The following is a 21,924-nucleotide window of genomic DNA, read 5'->3' on the forward strand; positions in this document are numbered from 1 at the left end:
ACTATTCAGAAAACAGACACCCTGGCCCTGGGGGTATGAGAATTGCAGAGCACAGTGTAGATCTCAGCAAGTTTAAGTTCTAAGACAATCTCTAGCAAGAAGAAAGCAGCAGCACCAAGGGCTGCCTTCGGTCTCTGTGCTAAATTCCAGTTCTGGAAAAGAGAAGACAGATGTCTGTGGACGAGCCACACAGGCTGCCCCTCGTGACCACGCATTCACCAATGGCCAGGCTGCGGCCTGTGGCTGTGGCCACTCTGTCCCCAGCCACACAGGCCCAGGTTGACAGACAGCTCTGGGCCCCAGGGGTTTACAGGGACGCCAGCGGTCTGTTCCCTCTCATTGCCTGAACTGGGCTCTGCCTGGCTCCGACAGAACCTCCCACCTGAGACGGGAGGCATTCGTGATCAGGACAGAACAGAACTCCCGCCTCTCCTGGGTGACTTCAGAGAGCTTCTGGGCGAGTTCAGAAGCCACTGGGTCACATAACTTGTCAGGAGTTGTTTCTCCTGATCATTTGAAGAAGAACACGATTGCTGGCTGAAATGGGACAGCAACAAACATCGGCTATGCACTTTCCATCCTCCCACTGGGAATCTCACGGCGGGCCCTTGTTGCTCACAGCTTGGCCTTCCTGCGATGTCGGGGCGCAGCGGGCTCTGTCCCACGGCTCCCCCTGCTTCTTTACCAGCCAGTCACCCAAGAGCACACCCGGGCCTCGGCCCCCTCCTTAACCCCACCCCCACCCCGCTTACCAGCTTAGCTCTGGATTAAACAATCGCCGGTGTGATGGACGTCGTTTGTCCTTATTGTTGTGGGATTTTCCTGGCTTCTCACAAACACTGACTGGGCCTGTGCTCTACAATAAATGCACTGTGTTACCATTCCTGACACTCCGACTCTGCCATCGAGGAGGCCGGGCCTTTGAAGGTGACCTAGATGTGCCCGGGGATTCCTTACATGCTTCAACGTTTACTCCAGACAGCATCTGGCATTGCAAACACAACACTAGAGATTTGACTGGAGTGTTTCACCTTTTGCTATAAAAAGAAAAATTGATCCCTGGTCATTTTAAAAGCCGAGTCCAAGCCCTAGAACTGGCAAAAAAAAAAAAAAAAAGCTAAGAAAGCTGTTTAGAGCAAATGCAGGGTTAATGAACCAGGATTACAAGTGTGTGTGGGCATTCACAAGTGAAGGCTGTGCATGGGTGTTTGTCTGCATTGTGTGAACTCACATATAGAGCTGAGTGTGTGTGTGTGTGCGTACACAAGTAGAGGCTGTGCATGTGTGCTTCGTTCATGTAGAGCTGTGCATGTGTGCATATGTGCTAATGTACTGCTAATGTGCTGCATTGTGAACCCGTATGCAGAGCTGTGCATGTGTGTGCATGCATGCGTGTGTAAGTGCATGTCTGCTGTGTGCATTGTGTACACTCACGTGTAGAGCTGTGTGTGTATGTGTGCTCATGCACTGTGTATGTGTGCTAGATTGTGTGAACTCATATGTAGCCTGTGTGTGTGTATGTCTGATGTGTGCGCTGTGTGGGCTCACATGTACTATGTACGTGAGCAGGTGTGCATGCATGCTAAGAGGGATCAGAGCAAAGTCCTCAGGAGGGACTTCAAGTGTTCAGGAAAGGGGTCGATTCCTCAGCACCACATAAGGAGAAAAAGCCAGAAGTGGCGCTGTGGTTCAAGTGGTCGAGCGCTCGCCTTGAGCTGTAGAGCTGAGGGACAGCGCCCAGGCCCAGAGTTCAGGCCCCATGACTGACAAAAGTAATAATAAATAAATAAGTGTTCAGGGAAGGGGAGGTAGGCCATGTGACTCAGGAATACATTTTTCTGAAGACAACAGGAAATCTGTCAAGTCTAGGGAGTGACAAGATCCAATCGGAAGCTGCAGGGTGCTCAGTGGTTAATGCGTCCTGTGTTTGTCAGAGAGGATCTGTGCTCAGAACACCGGTTCTGCCGATACCGAGGCCACCCCCGCCGAGCAGGCTTCCCAGGGATCCGCAGGAGCAGCTGCGGAGACAACAATCCAGGCAAAAGGTTGGGAAGCTGGAGACGCACAGACAAGGTTGGACACTTTCCCTGGAGCCCTTGTCTACCCCTGGGGCTACCTAGAGTCAGGCTTCGCTCAGCTGGGCTGGGCCCTGGCCGGCCAAACACGCCGGCCAAGGCTCCATGTCCCAGCGGCCCGACTCCAGCTACCTGGATGAAGGCAGGGCCATGTCAGGCTGGGACCCAGCTTGTCCGGGCTCTGCCATCTACTAGCTCATGTGACCCAGGACAAGACACACAGCCCGAGCACCAAGGGTCTCACTGAAACACGGGATACACCAGCTTTGGTGGCGTGAACTTGACGTAGGCACCAAGCACAGCTCTGAGCTCTCTCACAGGGGCTTGCTGTGTAACTCATCTGGGCCTCACAACCGTCTTGCAAGGCGGGGAAGGCCGACCTGTCTTTTGAGATGAAGCTTGCTCACAGGACTTCGTGCTGTGGGAGCTGGCACCTGCCCCAAGGTCCACTTCTGCAGTGCACATTTCTACACCATTCCTGCAGTGCACACCACTCCTGCAGTACACATTTACACACCACGCCTGCAGTGCACATTTACACACCACTCCTGCAGTGCACACCACTCCTGCAGTACACATTTACACACCACTCCTGCAGTGCACATTTACACACCACTCCTGCAGTGCACATTTCTACACCACTCCTGCAGTGCACATTTACACATCACTCCTGCATCACCCCTGCAGTGCACACCACTCCTGCAGTGCATTTACACACCACTCCTGCAGTGCACATTTACACACCACTCCTGCAGTGCACATTTACACACCACTCCTGCAGTGCACACCACTCCTGCAGTGCACATTTACACACCACTCCTGCAGTGCACATTTACACACCACTCCTGCAGTGCACATTTCTACACCACTCCTGCAGTGCACATTTACACATCACTCCTGCATCACCCCTGCAGTGCACACCACTCCTGCAGTGCACATTTACACACCACTCCTGCAGTGCACATTTACACACCACTCCTGCAGTGCACACCACTCCTGCAGTGCACATTTACACACCACTCCTGCAGTGCACATTTACACACCACTCCTGCAGTGCACATTTACACACCACTCCTGCAGTGCACATTTCTACACCACTCCTGCAGTGCACACCACTCCTGCAGTGCACATTTACACATCACTCCTGCAGTGCACATTTACACACCACTCCTGCAGTGCACATTTACACATCACTCCTGCAGTGCACATTTACACACCACTCCTGCAGTGCACATTTACACACCGCTCCTGCAGTGCACATTTCTATACCACTCCTGCAGTGCACACCACTCCTGCAGTGCACACTACTTCTCTTAGTTAATCTTTTTTTGTGTGTGTGTGGCTGAGGGGTCTGAACTCTGGGCCTGGGCGCTGTCCCTCAACTCTTCAGCTCAAGACGAGCACTCTACCACTTGAGCCACAGCGCCACTTCTGACTTTTGCTGCTTATGTGATGCTGAGGAACTGAACCCAGGGCCTCGTGCATGGGAGGCAAGCGCTCTACCACTGAGCCACCCGCCCAGCCCACACACCACTTCTCATACCAGCTCTGATGGATGAACGCGCATGGCTAAGAAAAGCTAATAAGCAAGCTCACAAGTGCTGCTGGAAAGTTGTCTGCATGGTCACATCACTCCGTGTGGTACAGGTTTCAAAATCTCCATGTCTCTCCATTCTCTCGCCCTCCTATATAAAGGTCAAGGCCCGCTAATGACAGGATGGTCCTCGCGTGTCACCCACGGCGGCAGGGCCGGGCCCCGGGTGAGAACAGGCGTGGCCCGGCAGGGAAGCCTCCTTAGCACAGCTCCCGGCCCCTCCGGGGGCCCTGCCCCGCGTGCTGGCCGCCCTGTCCACAGCGCGCCTCCTTCAGGCAGCCACATCCAATCGCACAGGGGCCGCCCCTGGCCAGACTCCCATCCACACCACGGCCACTCTGGGCCTCCACACACCTCTCCATAAGCCCACACCGCAAGAGGCGTGTAACTGCACGGTGTCCGCAAGCTGGATTCTCTAGGAAGTCTCCACGGCAGGGCTCCCCAGGGAGATTCCATTTCCAGTGCCAAAGGTTCACAAAGCAACTTGAGGAAATAAAAGCAGAACACAAGATGGGACCTGAAATGGGAAGCACAGGAAACAGCCTGTGCACACTCAGGAGACAACCCTCAGCGAACTGGGGCCAGCCAGATGGCCTGTGATGGAGAGGAGCGGGGGGAGGCGAGTCCCACGCAAGGCACCCCGGACATCCGGCTGGAAAGTTTCTGCACAGTGAAGGACACAGGCACGAAGCTGAAAACAGCCTAAACTCCAGGAGATCTTTGCAAGCTTTATGTCTGATAAGAACTAATATTCAAAATGAAGAATGAGGGCTGGGAAGGTGGTTCAGTGGTAGAGCACTTGCCTTGCATGCCTGAGGCCCTCGGTTCGATTCCTCAGCACCACATAAGCAAAAAGAGAAAAGCCAGAAGTGGCGCTGTGGCTCAAGTGGTAGAGCGCTAGCCTTAAGCTGAAGAGCTGAGGGACAGCGCCCAGGCCCAGAGTTCAGGCTCCATGACCGGACCCCCCCCCCAAAAAAAAAACAGAATAAAGAATGAAACCCCAAAGAATCAATAACTTTATTAATGAGAAATGGAGCTAGAGATTTCTCAGAAGCAGCAAAAACAGCTAATAAACACATGAAGAAATGCTCATCTCTGAAAATAAATACAAATTTAAAAAAAATATATTTCTTCCCACCCAAGTAAGGCTGGTCACCATGGAGGGTGGCGGGATGTGGGGGAAGGAGACCGGTACACCTTGGTGGGGGTGTAAGCTAGTGAATCCATGGTGGAAGGTCATTTGGAGATTCCTCAAAGCACAGAGCACAGAACTAGTGGACTACTTACGATCCAGTGGTGCCACTCATGGGCCTTTCTCCAAAGGATCTCACGTCAGGATGAAGACACTTGCACACCCACGTTTCTTGCTGCACTATTCACCAAAGCCCAGATGCCCACAATGGATGAGTAGAACAAGAAACCATGACTCTATATGGAATGGAATGGTACGCATCCATCAGGAAGAATACTACGTGGTTTGCAGGGAAATGAATGGTCCTGGAAAACCTAGTTAAGTGAAATAAGTCAGGCTCAGAGAAACAAAAGGTTGATGTTTTCTCTCATATGTGGAAACCAGATCTAAGTTACAATCACACAGGAAAACATGCATAGGGCTATGCACGTATATACACAAACAACCCATTCCCGCACCCAGCAGGGCAGCTGGGACGGGGAGGGGGGGGGAGGGGGGCCGGAGGGGCAGGTGTCAGTGGAGAGGGGCAGAAAGGTAGGCAGAAACAGTCCTAAAGTTCAACGGATATAGGTGAAGACCGAGTCCACTAACTTTAGGGGATGAGTGGAGTTTGGGGAAATGGGTGAGAATAATGGAAGGGTGACATGGATCCAGATGCATTTCGTAAACTGAAACCCCTTTGCACAACTAAAGATAATTAAAAAGGGAAGGAAAGGAGGAAGAAAGGAAGAGAAAAGGGAGGAGGGAAGGAAGGAAGGAAGGAAGGAAGGAAGGAAGGAAGGAAGGAAGGAAGGAAGGAAGGAAGGAGGGAAGGAAGGAGAGAAGGAAGGAAGGAAGGAGGGAGGGAAGGAGGGAAGAAGGGAAGGAAGGAAGGAAGGAAAGAGGGAAGGAATGAGAGAAGGAAGGGAAGGAGGGAGGGAGGGAAGGAGGGAGGGGGAGAGAGGGCAGACAGGCAAGAGGAGGCCTTCACTCCCAAGCATAGGCAGGAAACCAAGGAGCAGGCAGGGAGGACCCTGTGCACCTGCTGGGGGCTTTGTACACCAGGACCCCCTGGAATACAAAATGTCTGATGAAAGTACATCCGAGAGGGAGGGAGGAGGAGGGGGATGGGAAAGGGGGGGAGGCAGAGAGGGAGGGGAGGGCAGGGGAGGGGGAAGAGAGGCAGAGAGAATGGCTCTGCGATGCAGTATCAAGCAAAATGGACAATTCACACTAAGGAGGCAAAAGGCTGCAGAGGCCTGGAGTCCAGCGTTACCCCTCATCCCTGCCCCCGAGGGCCTGCGTTAGTGTTAAATGCAGTGCTGTAGAGCGCGTTACCTGTTTTCTGTAACATGAGCCTCAGGACATCACCTTCACAGCAACAAGACAATTTTACCTTTAAAGCGTGGCACTGTGGCGTTCTAAGAGGTGTCGCTGGGCTCGTGAACTGGTTAAAAGCGTGGCGTCTGGCTGCATGCTCTGCGTATCTCTCATTTGTGTGTGTGCTGGGAGCCGTTCTCGGTCTTCACCGTGTGGGTTCCAGGGAGGCCGGAGGACCGCCAGCCCCCAGGGGCAGCTCACTGCAACTGCCCCACGGGGTCAGCTCTGAGACAGGACTGTCAGACTGCCTCTGACGGTCTCTGAACACACCTGCGGCCTGGGACTTGCTGTTCGTATCGCCACCATCGTAGAGTGCTCAGTCTCCTCGGTTCCCCCCCATTGCCACCTTCGTTACGTACTTCATGGATATGACAACTGCATCCGCTCAGCCTTCCTCGCTCCACTCCTGCGCTCCCGTCCCCCAAACGTGTTCCTGCTTTGGGACTCGTTTTGGCTTTGCAATGCCCTCACAGGCTCTACCCCTGCTTAACCTATGACCAAGAGCCCTGCCCTGGAGATGGCTGGAAAAGGATGGCGTGATAAAGCTCTCTCTTCCACCCCCAAGTCTGGGCATGCAAAGGAGGAGCGGAGGGAGAGCGTGACTGTACCTGCAAGTCTGCAACAGACACTGCAGAGATGCTTGGGCTGCATTGGCCAGCGGAGGGCGGGAACATGTCTGCCGGCAGACGGGGGAGGCGGCCCTGGAGAAAGCCAGTGAAAAAGGCGTCGTGTCTCTGGGAGTTACCTGGCGGGTAAGGACAGGGTGAGGGCCGGGACCTGGACGGCAGCCCCGCCGGGGGGCGGGAGGCCCCTCCAACCAGGTGCCAACACCAGGTTCTCAAGTCTCCACCCCAGCCGGCCTGCAAAGTCTGAGGATGAGTCAGTATTACTGAAATACGGGCACGGGGTTTGGAGGATGCCGCCAGGGCTGCCAGCGGCCGGACTGGGGATGGATGGCATGTGTTTACTTGTGTGTCTGCACCCAGCCTCCAGAGAGGTGCCTCGGCCCCATGGCGCCCGGGTGGTGTTTAGACTGACTGCGGCAGCTTTCAGAGGCCCGCGGCTCGAGCTGCCAGGAGGACACGGCACGGAGACGTGCAGAACCAAGGCCCCGCCTCACGGAAACTATGCAAACGTTTATAAAACACTGCGAAGGTAAACAAAACCCTTGTGCGTGCAGTGCAGGCCCTCCAGCTCAGGCTAGCCACACCACCACTGTGCTGCGGGGAGGCCAGGCCTCCTTTCCACTTGTATCCTCCTGGGGCCTGTGCCTCAAGGAAGTGCCTGTTGAGCTGGACAAAAGTGAGAGACGGAGCACCACTCCAGGGCTGTTCCCGGGAGGACTCACTGGCATGGAGATGTCTCTCCAGGGCCGCTCCCGGGAGGACTCACTGGGATGGAGATGTCACTCCAGGGCCGCTCCCGGGAGGACTCACTGGCATGGAGATGTCACTCCAGGGCTGTTCCGGGAGGACTCACTGGGATGGAGATGTCACTCCAGGGCTGTTCCGGGAGCACTCACTGGGATGGAGATGTCACTCCAGGGCTGTTCCGGGAGGACTCACTGGGATGGAGATGTCACTCCAGGGCTGCTCCCGGGAGCACTCACTGGGATGGAGATGTCACTCCAGGGCTGTTCCGGGAGCACTCACTGGGATGGAGATGTCACTCCAGGGCTGTTCCGGGAGGACTCACTGGGATGGAGATGTCACTCCAGGGCTGTTCCCGGGAGCACTCACTGGGATGGAGATGTCACTCCAGGGCTGTTCCCGGGAGGACTCACTGGCATGGAGATGTCACTCCAGGGCTGTTCCTGGGAGGGCTCACTGGGATGGAGATGTCACTCCAGGGCTGTTCCCGGGAGCACTCACTGGGATGGAGATGTCACTCCAGGGCTGTTCCCGGGAGGACTCACTGGCATGGAGATGTCACTCCAGGGCTGTTCCTGGGAGGGCTCACTGGGATGGAGATGTCACTCCAGGGCTGCTCCCGGGAGGATTCACCGGGATGGAGATGTCACTCCAGGGCTGTTCCCGGGAGGATTCACTGGCATGGAGATGTCACTCCAGGGCTGTTCCCGGGAGGGCTCACTGGGATGGAGATGTCACTCCAGGGCTGTTCCCGGGAGGACTCACTGGGATGGAGATGTCACTCCAGGGCCGCTCCTGGGAGGGCTCACTGGGATGGAGATGTCACTCCAGGGCTGTCCCGGGAGCACTCACTGGGATGGAGATGTCACTCCAGGGCTGTTCCCGGGAGGACTCACTGGCATGGAGATGTCACTCCAGGGCTGTTCCCGGGAGCACTCACTGGGATGGAGATGTCACTCCAGGGCTGTTCCGGGAGGACTCACTGGGATGGAGATGTCACTCCAGGGCTGTCCCGGGAGCACTCACTGGGATGGAGATGTCACTCCAGGGCTGTTCCCGGGAGGACTCACTGGCATGGAGATGTCACTCCAGGGCTGTTCCCGGGAGGACTCACTGGCATGGAGATGTCACTCCAGGGCTGTTCCCGGGAGGGCTCACTGGGATGGAGATGTCACTCCAGGGCTGTTCCCGGGAGCACTCACTGGGATGGGCTGTCACTCCAGGGCCGCTCCTGGGAGGGCTCACTGGGATGGAGATGTCACTCCAGGGCCGCTCCTGGGAGGGCTCACTGGGATGGAGCACTACTCCATGGCTGTTCCCGGGAAGATTCACTGGGATGGAGATGTCACACCACAGCCGTTCCTTGGAGGACTGAGATTTGAGGCCAGTTTAAGACGCTCACAAGACCTCCCCTCAGTCATGACTCCACAAGGGAAGAGTAAATACGAAAAAGAAAGCTCAGGCATAAACTGAGCATTGTTCACCCTAGCTAAGACATGGAACCAACCTAGAGACCCCTCAGTGGACGAATGGATGAAGAAAATGTGGCATATACACAACGGAATTCTATGTCTCCGTCAGAAAGAATGACACCACCCCATCTGTAAAGAAATGGAAAGACTTGGAAAAACCTATGCAAAGTAAGCCAGACCCAAAGAGACTTAGGCTGCATGGTTTCCCTCATTTGTAATAATCAGCAAGCCTTCAGATAGTAAAAAACAAAACATTACACTTGGAGGTGATTAATGAAGCAGGACTCTATTCATTCACAGTGAGGCTATTCTGTTAGCAGAGGATCTCAGGGGCTCAATAGCTATGTGCACCTGACCACATCCAATGATGCTTATCAGCCTGGCACCTATGGCTCACGCCTGTGACCCTAGCTACACAAGGGGCTGAGCCCTGAGGATCGCAACTGGAAGCCAGCCCAGGCAGGAAAGTCCATGAAACACTCATCTCCAATTAACCACCAGAAAGCTAGGAGGATGGCTCAAGTAGCAGAGTGCCAGCCTTGAGCCGAAAAAACCCATACCCTACACTGAAGCCCCTACCGGCAGGGAGAAAAAGCAATCACGAGGTCTACAAACATGATTGTGGGTCTACAATAAACAAAGCAAACAGAGAAGTCTGGGAATGAGGCCTGGGGACTGATCTCTACCCACGAGACGTCACATAGCCAATGTGACAGATGTACAAACAGCTGAGGTGAGGCAGAATTACATAGGTGCCAAGTGGAAGGATCTGGGTCTGGGTGGCGATGGAGGGAGGGCGTGGCAGGTCTAAGAACCCTTCAAAAGCTACAGTATTTCATTGCCCAGCACCTACCCCTTTGGCCACAGCTCCACTTCCAGTTTCCTGATGGTTAGTTGCAGATAGGAGTCTCATGGACTTTCCTGTCTGCGCTGGCTTTGAACCACAATCCTCATATCTCAGCCTCCTGAGTAGCTAGGATGACAGATGTGCGCCACCAGTGCCTGGCCTGAGAGGAGTTTTTAAATCACATTTCTCTGTGCCTTTTGGTCATTTTTCCTCAAATGTGTGTAAAATGTAAGCCAATCTGAGGGGCATTGCTCTATTGTTGCTGTCAAGTAGCGCAGTGAAGCAGCTGTATAGAAACCTGACCAGCAGAGCTGCTCACCACAGCGCCCGGCTCGGTGTGAGAGGCGAGCCCTCGAAGGGACCCCCGGGCACCCATGCGGTGTCTGCCACAGTTCAGGTGCGGGGTGAAACCGGCACTGGTGGCTCAGGCCTGTCATCCCAGCTACTCAGGAGGCTGAGAGCTGAGGATCACGGTTCAAAGCCAGCCAGACAGGAAAGTCCGTGAGACTCTCATCTCCAATAAACCACCAGAAAACCAGAAGTTGGTGCAGTGGCTCAAGTAGTAGAGCACTGGCCTTGAGCTGAAGAGCTGAGGAATAGCACCCAGGCCCAGAGTTCAAGCCCCACAACAGACCCAAAACAAAGAAAGGAAGAAAGAGGAAGGAAGGGAGGAAGGGAGGGAGGGAGAGAGAGAGAAAGGGAGGGAGGGAGGGAGGAAGGGAGGGAGGGAGGGAGGAAGGGAGGGAGGGAGAGAGACAGAGAAAGCAAGGGAGGGAGGGAGGGAGGGAGGGAGGGAGGGAGGGAGGGAGGGAGGGAGGGAAGGAAGAAAGAAAGAAAGAAAGCCCTGTCCCGTCTCAGGCAGCATCGGCAGCCACACCCTCTGGGGCGAGGCGCAGGCTATTACCATGGACAGCTTCCCCCTTTGGGCAGTACTGGGGTCTGCACTCAGGGCCATGCTTGTCAGGCAGCATCGGCAGCCACACCCTCTGGGGCGAGGCGCAGGCTATTGTTACCATGGACAGCTTTCCCCTTTGGGCAGTACTGGGGTCTGCACTCAGGGCCATGCTTGGTAGGCAGGCCCACTAGCACTTGGGCCACAGTCACAGCTCTTCCTTGCTTTAGTTGTTTTTCAGGTACGGTCTACCCCTTTTTTGCCGACCAGACCATGACTCCTATCCTCCTGTTGCCACACCCGGTACAGGAGAGACTTTGCGCACGTTGCTTCTCACAAGCTGGTTTGGCCTAGAGCTCTACAGGGACGGGAAGCAGCTGCTGGAGAGTAGACCCGCGCGGCCTGGACGCCAGCTGGTCTTTGCTGCCCTCATGTGGCTAGCTTCATAATCACCCTTCACCAAACAGGTGAGGTCTACAGAAAAGCCATGAACATCAACCAGATTTTAAGATGGAATCTGATCGTTAAAACGTTCATCAGTGTCAGTCTTGAACACCCTAGAAAACCTACAAATAAGAACCTTAAACACCTCAGGCCGACTACTGAAGGACTGACCCCAGGACCTCCCTTCGTCCATGGGTGGCCGAGTGGTAGGTTCTGCCAGGAAACGGCATCAAGTTCAGCCCCTGCTTTAGCCCAGGCTGGCTAAGCTGCACTGACACCTGGGCTCTGTGGCCAGCCTCTGGCTCATGAATGAACAGTCCTCCGACACTCACTCTCCTTGGGTCTCCCCTTCCCAGGAACCTCTGGCAGTCTGCCCACAGCCACACGTCAGCTTCAGTGACCCACAGGCAGAGGGAAGGACAGAACCACCCAGTGGACAGGAACCCACAAGCATGGCCTCGGCACCAGCGCCTGTGCATGCTTCAAACAGGCCTGCGTCAACCCCGCAACGCCGCCTGTGCATCTGACACAGGCCTGCATCAACCCCACAATGCCATCTGTGCATCTGACACAGACCCACATCAACCCCGCAACGCCGCCTGTGCATCTGACACAGGCCTGCGTCAACCCCACAACGCCCCTGTGCATCTGACACAGGCCTGTGTCAACCCCGCAACGCCGCCTGTGCATCTGACACAGGCCTGCGTCAAGCCCACAACGCCACCTGTGCATCTGACACAGGCCTGCGTCAACCCCACAACGCCAGTGCATCTGACACAGGCCTGCGTCAACCCCACAATGCCCCTGTGCATCTGACACAGGCCTGCGTCAACCCCACAATGCCCCTGTGCATCTGACACAGGCCTGTGTCAACCCCACAATGCCCCTGTGCATCTGACACAGGCCTGTGTCAACCCCACGCCGCCTGTGCATCTGACACAGGCCTGCGTCAACCCCACGCCACCTGTGCATCTGACACAGGCCTGCGTCAACCCCACGCCGCCTGTGCATCTGACACAGGCCTGCGTCAACCCCACGCCGCCTGTGCATCTGACACAGGCCTGCATCAACCCCACAATGCCCCTGTGCATCTGATACAGGCCTGTGTCAACCCCACAATGCCCCTGTGCATCTGACACAGGCCTGTGTCAACCCCACAACGCCCCTGTGCATCTGACACAGGCCTGCGTCAACCCCACAATGCCCCTGTGCATCTGACACAGGCCTGCGTCAACACCACAATGCCATCTGTGCATCTGACACAGGCCTGCGTCAACCCCACAATGCCCCTGTGCACCTGACACAGGCCTGTGTCAACCCCACAATGCCCCTGTGCATCTGACACAAGCCTGTGTCAACCCCACGCCGCCTGTGCATCTGACACAGGCCTGCGTCAACCCCACGCCGCCTGTGCATCTGACACAGGCCTGCGTCAACCCCACAATGCCCCTGTGCATCTGACACAGGACTGCGTCAACCCCACAATGCCCCTGTGCATCTGACGCAGGCCTGTGTCAACCCCACAACACCCCTGTACATCTGACACAGGCCTGTGTCAACCCCACAACGCCGCCTGTGCATCTGACACAGGCCTGCGTCAACCCCACAATGCCCCTGTGCATCTGACACAGGCCTGCGTCAACCCCACAACGCCGCCTGTGCATCTGACACAGGCCTGCGTCAACCCCGCAACGCCGCCTGTGCATCTGACACAGGCCTGTGTCAACCCCACAACGCCGCCTGTGCATCTGACACAGGCCTGCGTCAACCCCACAATGCCCCTGTGCATCTGACACAAGACTGCGTCAACCCCGCAACGCCGCCTGTGTATCTGACACAGGCCTATGTCAACCCCACAATGCCCCCGTGCATCTGACACAGGCCTGTGTCAACCCCACAACACCCCTGTGCATCTGACACAGGCCTGCGTCAACCCCACAATGCCGTCTGTGCATCTCTGACACAGGCCTGCGTCAACCCCACAACGCCGCCTGTGCATCTCTGACAAAGGCCTGCGTCAACCCCACAACGCCGCCTGTGCATCTGACGCAGGCCTGCGTCAACCCCACAATGCCCCTGTGCATCTGACACAGGCCTGTGTCAACCCCACAACACCCCTGTGCATCTGACACAGGCCTGCGTCAACCCCACAATGCCGTCTGTGCATCTCTGACACAGGCCTGCGTCAACCCCACAACGCCGCCTGTGCATCTCTGACAAAGGCCTGCGTCAACCCCACAACGCCGCCTGTGCATCTGACGCAGGCCTGCGTCAACCCCACAACGCCGTCTGTGCATCTGACACACAGATGGCCTCTCCTGATTGGAAGGACACTGTCTGAACTATTCTAGTTCAGATACTCTCATGATAAACACATGGGTTTTGCTGATGTAAATTAACATGCTGTAAATGAAGCAAAGCGCAAAGCTTGTCGGGTGGCTGGAAGGTAGACAGAGACCGAAGTGGGAGTCACAGCATGAAGATCCACTGTCACGCAGTGCAGGCCAGTTCCCCATCGGATGAGAGGCAGATTGCAAACGCCTCTCAAGTGCCGGATGCCGCAGCTCTGGCGGGAGTGGAGGGGTGACCTGATGTGCTGCCCGCACTCTGACAGGACCATCAGCGGGGCCTGGGGACCATCAGCGGGGCCTGGGGACCATCAGCGGGGCCTGGAGACCATCAACGGGGCCTGGGGACCATCAACGGGGCCTGGGGACCATCAGCAGGAGCCTGGGGATCATCAATGGGGCCTGAGGACCATCAATGGGGCCTGGGGACCATCAATGGGGCCTGGGGACCATCAATGGGGCCTGAGGACCATCAGCGGGGCCTGGGGACCATCAATGGGGCCTAGGGACCATCAGCGGGGGCCTGGGGACCATCAATGGGGCCTGGGGACCATCAATTGGGCCTGGGGACCATCAATGGGGCCTGGGGACCATCAATGGGGCCTGGGGACCATCAATGGGGCCTGGGGACCATCAGCGGGGCCTGGGGACCATCAACGGGGCCTGGGGACCATCAGCGGGGCCTGAGGACCATCAATGGGGCCTGGGGACCATCAATGGGGCCTGGGGACCATCAATGGGGCCTGGGGACCATCAATGGGGCCTGGGGACCATCAATGGGGCCTGGGGACCATCAATGGGGCCTGGGGACCATCAGCGGGGCCTGGGGACCATCAATGGGGCCTGGGGACCATCAGCGGGGCCTGAGGACCATCAGCAGGGCCTGGGGACCATCAGCAGGCGCCTGGGGACCATCAATGGGGCCTGGGGACCATCAATGGGGCCTGGGGACCATCAATGGGGTCTGGGGACCATCAATGGGGCCTGGGGACCATCAGCAGGGCCTGGGGACCATCAGCGGGGCCTGGGGACCATCAATGGGGCCTGGGGACCATCAATGGGGCCTGGGACCATCAATGGGGCCTGGGGACCATCAGCGGGGGCCTGGGGACCATCAATGGGGCCTGGGGACCATCAGCGGGGCCTGGGGACCATCAATGGGGCCTGGGGACCATCAGCGGGGCCTGGGGACCATCAATGGGGCCTGGGGACAATCAATGGGGCCTGGGGATCATCAATGGGGCCTGGGGACCATCAATGGGGCCTGGGACCATCAATGGGGCCTGGGGACCATCAATGGGGCCTGGGGACCGTCAGCAGGGCCTGGGGACCATCAGCAGGGCCTGGGGACCATCAATGGGGCCTGGGACCATCAATGGGGCCTGGGGACCATCAGCGGGGGCCTGGGGACCATCAGTCGGGCTAGTCGGGCTTTTCCCCGAACTTACCCGAGCCTCTTGTAGAGGTTTCAATGTGGGTAACCTTCCACCATCCACAGCTGGATTTGAGCCCTGGCCACTGTGTCAAGAGACTGGTGTATACAAGCGGGGTGAAGAGACTCAACGAAAGCTGGGAGGGCAAGGGAACCAAACAGGGGGTGGAGACAAGGAGGAGGAGAGAGGTTGAAGACTGTCAAATAGGTAAGGCACAAGAGTGAACAGAGCAATGGAACAGGCTGAGATTGTTACGGGAAAGACAGAGAAGAAGGGGGCGTGGTGAAGGAGGTGGGCTGGCTGGAATGCAACCCACATGTGTAACTAATAGAAGCTAAATTTTAAAAACAGAGATTGAGCTGTGGGGTGGAGCCCGTTGAGAATGAGTCTGTGCTATTTTAAACGAGGCAGAAGAGAGTACACGAGCACTCTCCCCATCCCGCCACACAGCTGCTGTGGCTGTAACCCACAGCCACATCAGGGCACGGCTCCACCCCCAGCAGCCACCCCACAACACCAGGCGGCAGACAGCCCCCTCACCAACAGAGACCCTGGACAGACAGCCTCGCACACCATGACAAATGGTCCACTGCTCTTATAACCTGGACTAAGGCATGTCCTGAGAAACGACGCTGGTGCGAGTTTTATTTACCTGTATTATTTCTACACAAAGACAATTTTAGTACTAAGAGATCATGCAAACTGTGGTCAACTAAACAACAGTCAAGCAACAGTAAGGTTATGCCCAAGAAAACACAGTTAGCAGAGCTCACTGCAATGGAGCAATTCCTTTTAATCTAGTCATGTGTGTACCATTTTATACATGACTAAGAAAATAGCCCATTTTTCCATGGACTGTTTAAAATCTAGTGATAAATGTGACAGTATTTTAGATCTGGTTCAAAAATAACTCCTAGAAGAAAAGCATCTGGACATGACTTAATACTTCCTTTGAAGTTCAGCATACGCTAAAGGGTTCATTTGTTTCCAAAAATAGTGATTTATTTACTGGGACTACCGCAGAAACACTGCTGTAAAGCAAACGTATGTACAGAATATACACACAGACCTAGCGGTCCTTGCAGTCTTCAGGCGTGCGGTGGCCCGCGTGGGCCCCTCCGGGGGTGCTCGCTGCTCCACAGGCCTTCCTGCAGGAGCAGGTGCAGCTGGCTCTGCTCGTCGGCCTTCGGGACTGTCCACTGCCTCTTCAGGTACTGGATGTCCACAGCGCCAGAGGCCCTGGCCAGAGCCAGGGCCAGGAAGCTGCCACCAGCTTTGTCTGACTCACCCGTGACCGTCATGGCCAACAGCCTACAGGCAAGAGGGGCAGGGGGAGGGTCAGCAGAGCGGTCTCAGCCTCGTGTGCGCATGCTCGGGGTGGCCCCGGCCAGGCCAGCGGAGGGGCGCGCTCACGCTGGGCATCTGGGCAGGGGACACAGGGGGGGGCTCTGTACCTTCCCATCTCTGTTTTGCTGCGAAACTAAAACCAGTAGGTTTTTCTGTAAGTATTTCAAAGTAAGCAAGATCCAACTTAAACTTAAGTCACATAACTCTACATAACCTAGCAAGCAGGAAGGCGAGGGAGGCTGCAGCTGAGGCTGGGCTCACCGGTCTGGGGAGATGAGCTGCGTGGCCACAGGACCCAGGTCGCTCTCAAGGAGGTCCCAGATGTAGACTCTGGAGGCAGCATCCTGAACCAGGAACACGGCGGGCCTCGTCGGGGACCACTGCAGGCTGCAGACGGCGGAGCCTTCAGTGCTGTTGTCCCACTGAGCCAGCGGCCACTCCGACGCCAGCTGATGGAGCCTGATGCTTCCATCCGAGCAGCCAGCCTGCAACCAGGGCATGGGGGCTGTTTGCACGGTTCTGTGTGTGTCTGTGTGTGTGTGTGTGCATGCGTGTGTACAGCCTGCAACCAGGGCGTGGGGGCTGTTTGCACAGTTCTGTGTGTGTGTGTGTGCATGCGTGTGTGTACAGCCTGCAACCAGGGTATGGGGGCTGTTTGCACGGTTCTGTGTGTGTGTGTGTGTGTGTGTGCATGCGTGTGTGCAGCCTGCAACCAGGGCATGGGGGCTGTTTGCACAGTTCTGTGTGTGTGTGTGCATGCGTGTGTGTGCAGCCTGCAACCAGGGCAGGGGGGCTGTTTGCATGGTTCTGTGTGTGTGTGCATGCGTGTGTGTGCAGCCTGCAACCAGGGCGTGGGGGCTGTTTGCACGGTTCTGTGTGTGTGTGTGCATGCGTGTGTGTACAGCCTGCAACCAGGGCATGGGGGCTGTTTGCACGGTTCTGTGTGTGTCTGTGTGTGTGTGTGCATGTGTGTGTGTACAGCCTGCAACCAGGACATGGGGGCTGTTTGCACGGTTCTGTGTGTGTCTGTGTGTGTGCATGCGTGTGTGCAGCCTGCAACCAGGGCATGGGGGCTGTTGCACAGTTCTGTGTGTGTGTGTGTCTGTGTGTGTGCATGCGTGTGTACAGCCTGCAACCAGGGCATGGGGGCTGTTTGCACAGTTCTGTGTGTGTGTGCATGCGTGTGTGTACAGCCTGCAACCAGGGCATGGGGGCTGTTTGCACGGTTCTGTGTGTGTGTGTGTGTGTGTGCATGCGTGTGTGTGCAGCCTGCAACCAGGGCGTGGGGGCTGTTTGCACAGTTCTGTGTGTGTGTGTGTGTGCATGCGTGTGTGTACAGCCTGCAACCAGGGCGTGGGGGCTGTTTGCACGGTTCTGTGTGTGTGTGCATGCGTGTGTGTACAGCCTGCAACCAGGGCATGGGGGCTGTTTGCACGGTTCTGTGTGTGTCTGTGTGTGTGTGTGCATGTGTGTGTGTACAGCCTGCAACCAGGGCATGGGGGCTGTTTGCACGGTTCTGTGTGTGTCTGTGTGTGTGCATGCGTGTGTGCAGCCTGCAACCAGGGCATGGGGGCTGTTGCACAGTTCTGTGTGTGTGTGTGTGTGTCTGTGTGTGTGTGCATGCGTGTGTACAGCCTGCAACCAGGGCATGGGGGCTGTTTGCACAGTTCTGTGTGTGTGTGCATGCGTGTGTGTACAGCCTGCAACCAGGGCATGGGGGCTGTTTGCACGGTTCTGTGTGTGTGTGTGCATGCGTGTGTGTGCAGCCTGCAAGCAGGGCATGGGGGCTGTTTGCACGGTTCTGTGAGTGTGTGAATGCGTGTGTGTGCAGCCTGCAACCAGGGCGTGGGGGCTGTTTGCACAGTTCTGTGTGTGTGTGTGTGCATGCGTGTGTGTACAGCCTGCAACCAGGGCATGGGGGCTGTTTGCACAGTTCTGTGTGTGTGTGCATGCGTGTGTGTACAGCCTGCAACCAGGGCATGGGGGCTGTTTGCATGGTTCTATGTGTGTGTGCGTGCGTGTGTTCAGCCTGCAACCAGGGCGTGGGGGCTGTTGGCATGGTTCTGTGTGTGTGTGTGTGCATGCGTGTGTGTACAGCCTGCAACCAGGGTGTGGGGGCTGTTTGCACAGTTCTGTGTGTGTGTATGTGTGTGTGTGTGCGTGCGTGTGTCCAGCCTGCAACCAGGGCATGGGGGCTGTTTGCACAGTTCTGTGTGTGTGTGTGTGTGTGCATGCGTGTGTGTGCAGCCTGCAACCAGGGCGTGGGGGCTGTTTGCACAGTTCTGTGTGTGTGTGTGTGCATGCGTGTGTACAGCCTGCAACCAGGGCATGGGGGCTGTTTGCACAGTTCTGTGTGTGTGTGTGTGTGCATGCGTGTGTGTCCAGCCTGCAACCAGGGCATGGGGGCTGTTTGCATGGTTCTGTGTGTGTGTGCATGCGTGTGTGTACAGCCTGCAACCAGGGCGTGGGGGCTGTTTGCACAGTTCTGTGTGTTTGTGTGCATGCGTGTATGTCCAGCCTGCAACCAGGGCATGGGGGCTGTTTGCATGGTTCTATGTGTGTGTGTGTGTGTGCGCGTGCGTGTGTGTCCAGCCTGCAACCAGGGCATGGGAGCTGTTTACACAGTTGTGTGTGTGTGTGTGTGTGTGCGTGTGTGTGTGTCCAGCCTGCAACCAGGGCGTGGGAGCTGTTTGCACAGTTCTGTGTGTGTGTGTGCATGCGTGTGTGTCCAGCCTGCAACCAGGGCGTGGGAGCTGTTTGCACAGTTCTGTGTGTGTGTGTGTGTGCATGCGTGTGTCCAGCCTGCAACCAGGGCGTGGGAGCTGTTTGCACAGTTGTGTGTGTGTGTGTGTGTGTGTGCGTGCGTGTGTGTCCAGCCTGCAACCAGGGCATGGGGGCTGTTTGCACAGTTCTGTGTGTGTGTGTGCGTGCATGTGTGAGTGTGTGTGTCCAGCCTGCAACCAGGGCGTGAGAACTATTTGCATGATTCTATGTGTGTGTGTGTGTGTGTCCAGCCTGCAACCAGGGCATTGGGGTTCTTTGCACGGTTCTGTGTGTGTGCGCACGCAGGTGTGTGTGTGTGTCCAGCCTACAACCAGGGTGTGGGGACTGTTTGCACGATTCTGTGTATGTGTGTGTGTGTCCAGCCTGCAACCAGGGCGTTGGGACTGTTTGCACGATTCTGTGTGTGTGCGTGTCCAGCCTGCAACCAGGGCATTGGGGCTGTTTGCACGGTTCTGTGTGCGCACGCATGCACACGTGCGTGTGTGTGTGTGTCCAGCCTGCAACCAGGGTGTGGGGACTGTTTGCATGGTTGTGTGGTTCTGTGCACGCGCGCGTGCGTGTGTGTGTGTGTGTGTGTGGTAGTACTGGGCCTGGAACTCAGGGCCTGGCACTGTCCCTGAACTTGTTTGCTACCACTTGAGCTACAGCTTTTCTTTTGGCTTTTTGGAGGTTAACTGGAGATAAATGTCTCTCAAACATTCCTGCCTGGGCTGGCTTCAAACCAAACCGCAGGTCTCATTTCCCCGATTTCAGGCGTGAGCCACTGGCACCCAGCTTGCACACTGCAACCAGAGAAAATGTTCAGCGCATTACTGTTTGGTTTCTAAAACGAACATTAGGCTTTTGTTTTCCAAACCTGAAGCTAACTCATTGAATCTACCCTCACAAATTATACAGTGAGCAGCACCCTCAACTCTAATACTGCCTCTCTTGAGGCTCACCACCTGCATAGCTACTGAATACGTGCATCGTTATTATTTTATTTTTGTGTTGGCACTGGAACTTGAACTCAGGGCCTGGGAGCTGTCCTTTAGCTTTTTTGATCAAGGCTAGAACTCTACCACTTGAGCCATAGCTCCACTACCAGCATTTTGGTGGTTAACAGGAGATAAGAGTCTCCTAAAATGTCTTGCCCAGGTTGGCTTTGAACTACAGCTCTCAGATCTCAGCCTCCTGAGTAGCTAGGATTACAGACATGAACCACTGGTGCCCGACTAATATCTTTATTTTTTAACAGGCTGGATACTATTGAGTCAAGCGCAAGCCATAAGGCTGGTTACACAGAAATGAATAAATCACCTTTTTAGAGTTAATACATCTGCATCCACAGTATGACTATACATTCTCTTTGAATTAAAATTTCCATGAAACAACACTTAGCTGGTTTAGTAAAGCAAAATTTTAGCTTATGAAGATATTTGATTCATCGTTATTCTTTTTAATCCCTGACATACTTAAAAAAGGAAATAAAATGAAGAATGGAAGTCAAATTCTAAAAAGGAAATGAAAAGAAAAACAGATAAAATTATGCTGCAAAAATAAAAATGAATGAATGAAAATAGAAATCCATGCTGCAAAACCTCATCAGGAAGAGGGGTGAGCAGCCGAGTGTCTCTGGGTGCTGCGTCTGGCGTTCTAGGACTGCAGATCACCGCTGCAGTCAACCAGCCCCTCCCTAAGTTCACGTCCCGAAAGCCTGGTTCTCAATGATGTGGGGTCGGGAGGTGGTAGGTAACAACTACCAACAAGTGGCTTTCCAGGCTGTGGATGAGCTCAGGGGCGGGTGCCTGACTAGCACACACACAGCTGTGGCTGGACAACTAAAAAAAGTTACTTTCTTGTGGCTTAGTGGTGAAGTGCTTGCCTAGCATGCATGAAGCCCTGGATTCAATTCTTCATTACTACATGCACAGGAAAAGCCAGAAGTGGTGCTGTGGCTCAAGTGGTAGAGTAGCTAGCCTTGAGCAAAAGAGGCTCAGGGACAGTACCCAGACCCTGGGTTCAAGCCCCAGGACTGGGGGAAAAAAATTTACTTTCTTACCAAGAATATTGGTTCTCCAAATGGTGAAAAATCAATCACATTAACTTTCACTGGTCGCATACCATGTTGCTGAGGTTTGAACAGCTTGGGGGACACCTTCACATCTTGTCTTGTGCCATGGCTTACAAAACCCTAGTAATAAAAAAGACCAAGCGTGAAGCAAGGAGAGCATGTGGCCTAAGGTTGGACAAATTAGGCAGCATTATAATAAAAGGAAAGAGTTCATCTATCTTATATAAAGATACGCATCAGCTAACCCTGGGGGAAGAAGAACGAATACCAAGATAAAATATAAGCTACTGCTCACCAGGTCTGTGCCAACAATAAAGTGATTAGAATCTGAAGGCAGAAACTTGACACTCAGTGTTTGTGTAGGTCCCCAGAATTCAATGTCTTTTCGGTGAAGACTGAAAGAAAAAAACAGCAACGATGAACAAGTGGCTTGTTTGGGAGGCGAGGCTACACACCAGTCCTTCAGTTAGCTCTACCACTGGGTGCGGGGCCTGACGGGTCACACTTCCTCTGGATGGTAGCATCTCTGTTGTGCTGTTGTGCACTTGGTAGTGTCTGTAGACCTTTCACCCTGATCGCCTATTTTCCCTTCAGCTCTGTTAACTCTGCTGCGTAACCATTAGTGGTTTTGAACTGCAGAAGCAACAGCCTCACTTCTAAGGGCTCGAGTTTTTAGGGGGATAATCAATGCGTGCTTTGTACCTTGGTGGACTG

At 55.2% G+C, this 21,924-nt stretch overlaps 2 protein-coding genes across 6 annotated transcripts in view; one reads left to right on the top strand and one right to left on the bottom strand.

Annotated features, from left to right (window-relative positions):
- Nucleotides 1–1,510: 1,510 nt before the first annotated feature.
- On the top strand, nt 1,511–18,194 carry LOC122126419 (balbiani ring protein 3-like). Its single transcript, XM_042701028.1, has 2 exons — nt 1,511–1,516; nt 16,854–18,194. Exon 2 carries the CDS (start codon nt 16,921–16,923, stop codon nt 18,178–18,180), a length of 1,260 nt encoding a protein of 419 aa, XP_042556962.1. The 5' UTR covers nt 1,511–1,516; nt 16,854–16,920; the 3' UTR covers nt 18,181–18,194.
- Nucleotides 15,665–21,924, bottom strand: part of Dync2i1 (dynein 2 intermediate chain 1) — a 76,560-nt gene continuing 70,300 nt past the window's right edge. For all 5 annotated transcript variants that reach the window (XM_042701025.1, XM_042701024.1, XM_042701023.1 and 2 more), the window contains 4 exons: nt 21,506–21,605; nt 21,199–21,330; nt 16,635–16,858; nt 15,665–16,337 (listed from right to left, as the gene is read on the bottom strand). In XM_042701025.1, coding sequence (XP_042556959.1) covers nt 16,115–16,337; nt 16,635–16,858; nt 21,199–21,330; nt 21,506–21,605 — 679 coding nt within the window. In that variant the 3' untranslated portion in view covers nt 15,665–16,114. The remainder of the gene's footprint in view (nt 16,338–16,634; nt 16,859–21,198; nt 21,331–21,505; nt 21,606–21,924) is intronic.

Source organism: Dipodomys spectabilis, unplaced genomic scaffold (assembly GCF_019054845.1).
Source record: "Dipodomys spectabilis isolate Male_0828 unplaced genomic scaffold, ASM1905484v1 ptg000277l, whole genome shotgun sequence".
Taxonomy (NCBI): domain Eukaryota; kingdom Metazoa; phylum Chordata; class Mammalia; order Rodentia; family Heteromyidae; genus Dipodomys; species Dipodomys spectabilis.

Bases quoted from the DNA above. Each gene is read 5' to 3' on its own strand.
- LOC122126419 (XM_042701028.1), top strand. From the start codon at position 16,921: ATGCGTGTGTACAGCCTGCAACCAGGGCGTGGGGGCTGTTTGCACAGT.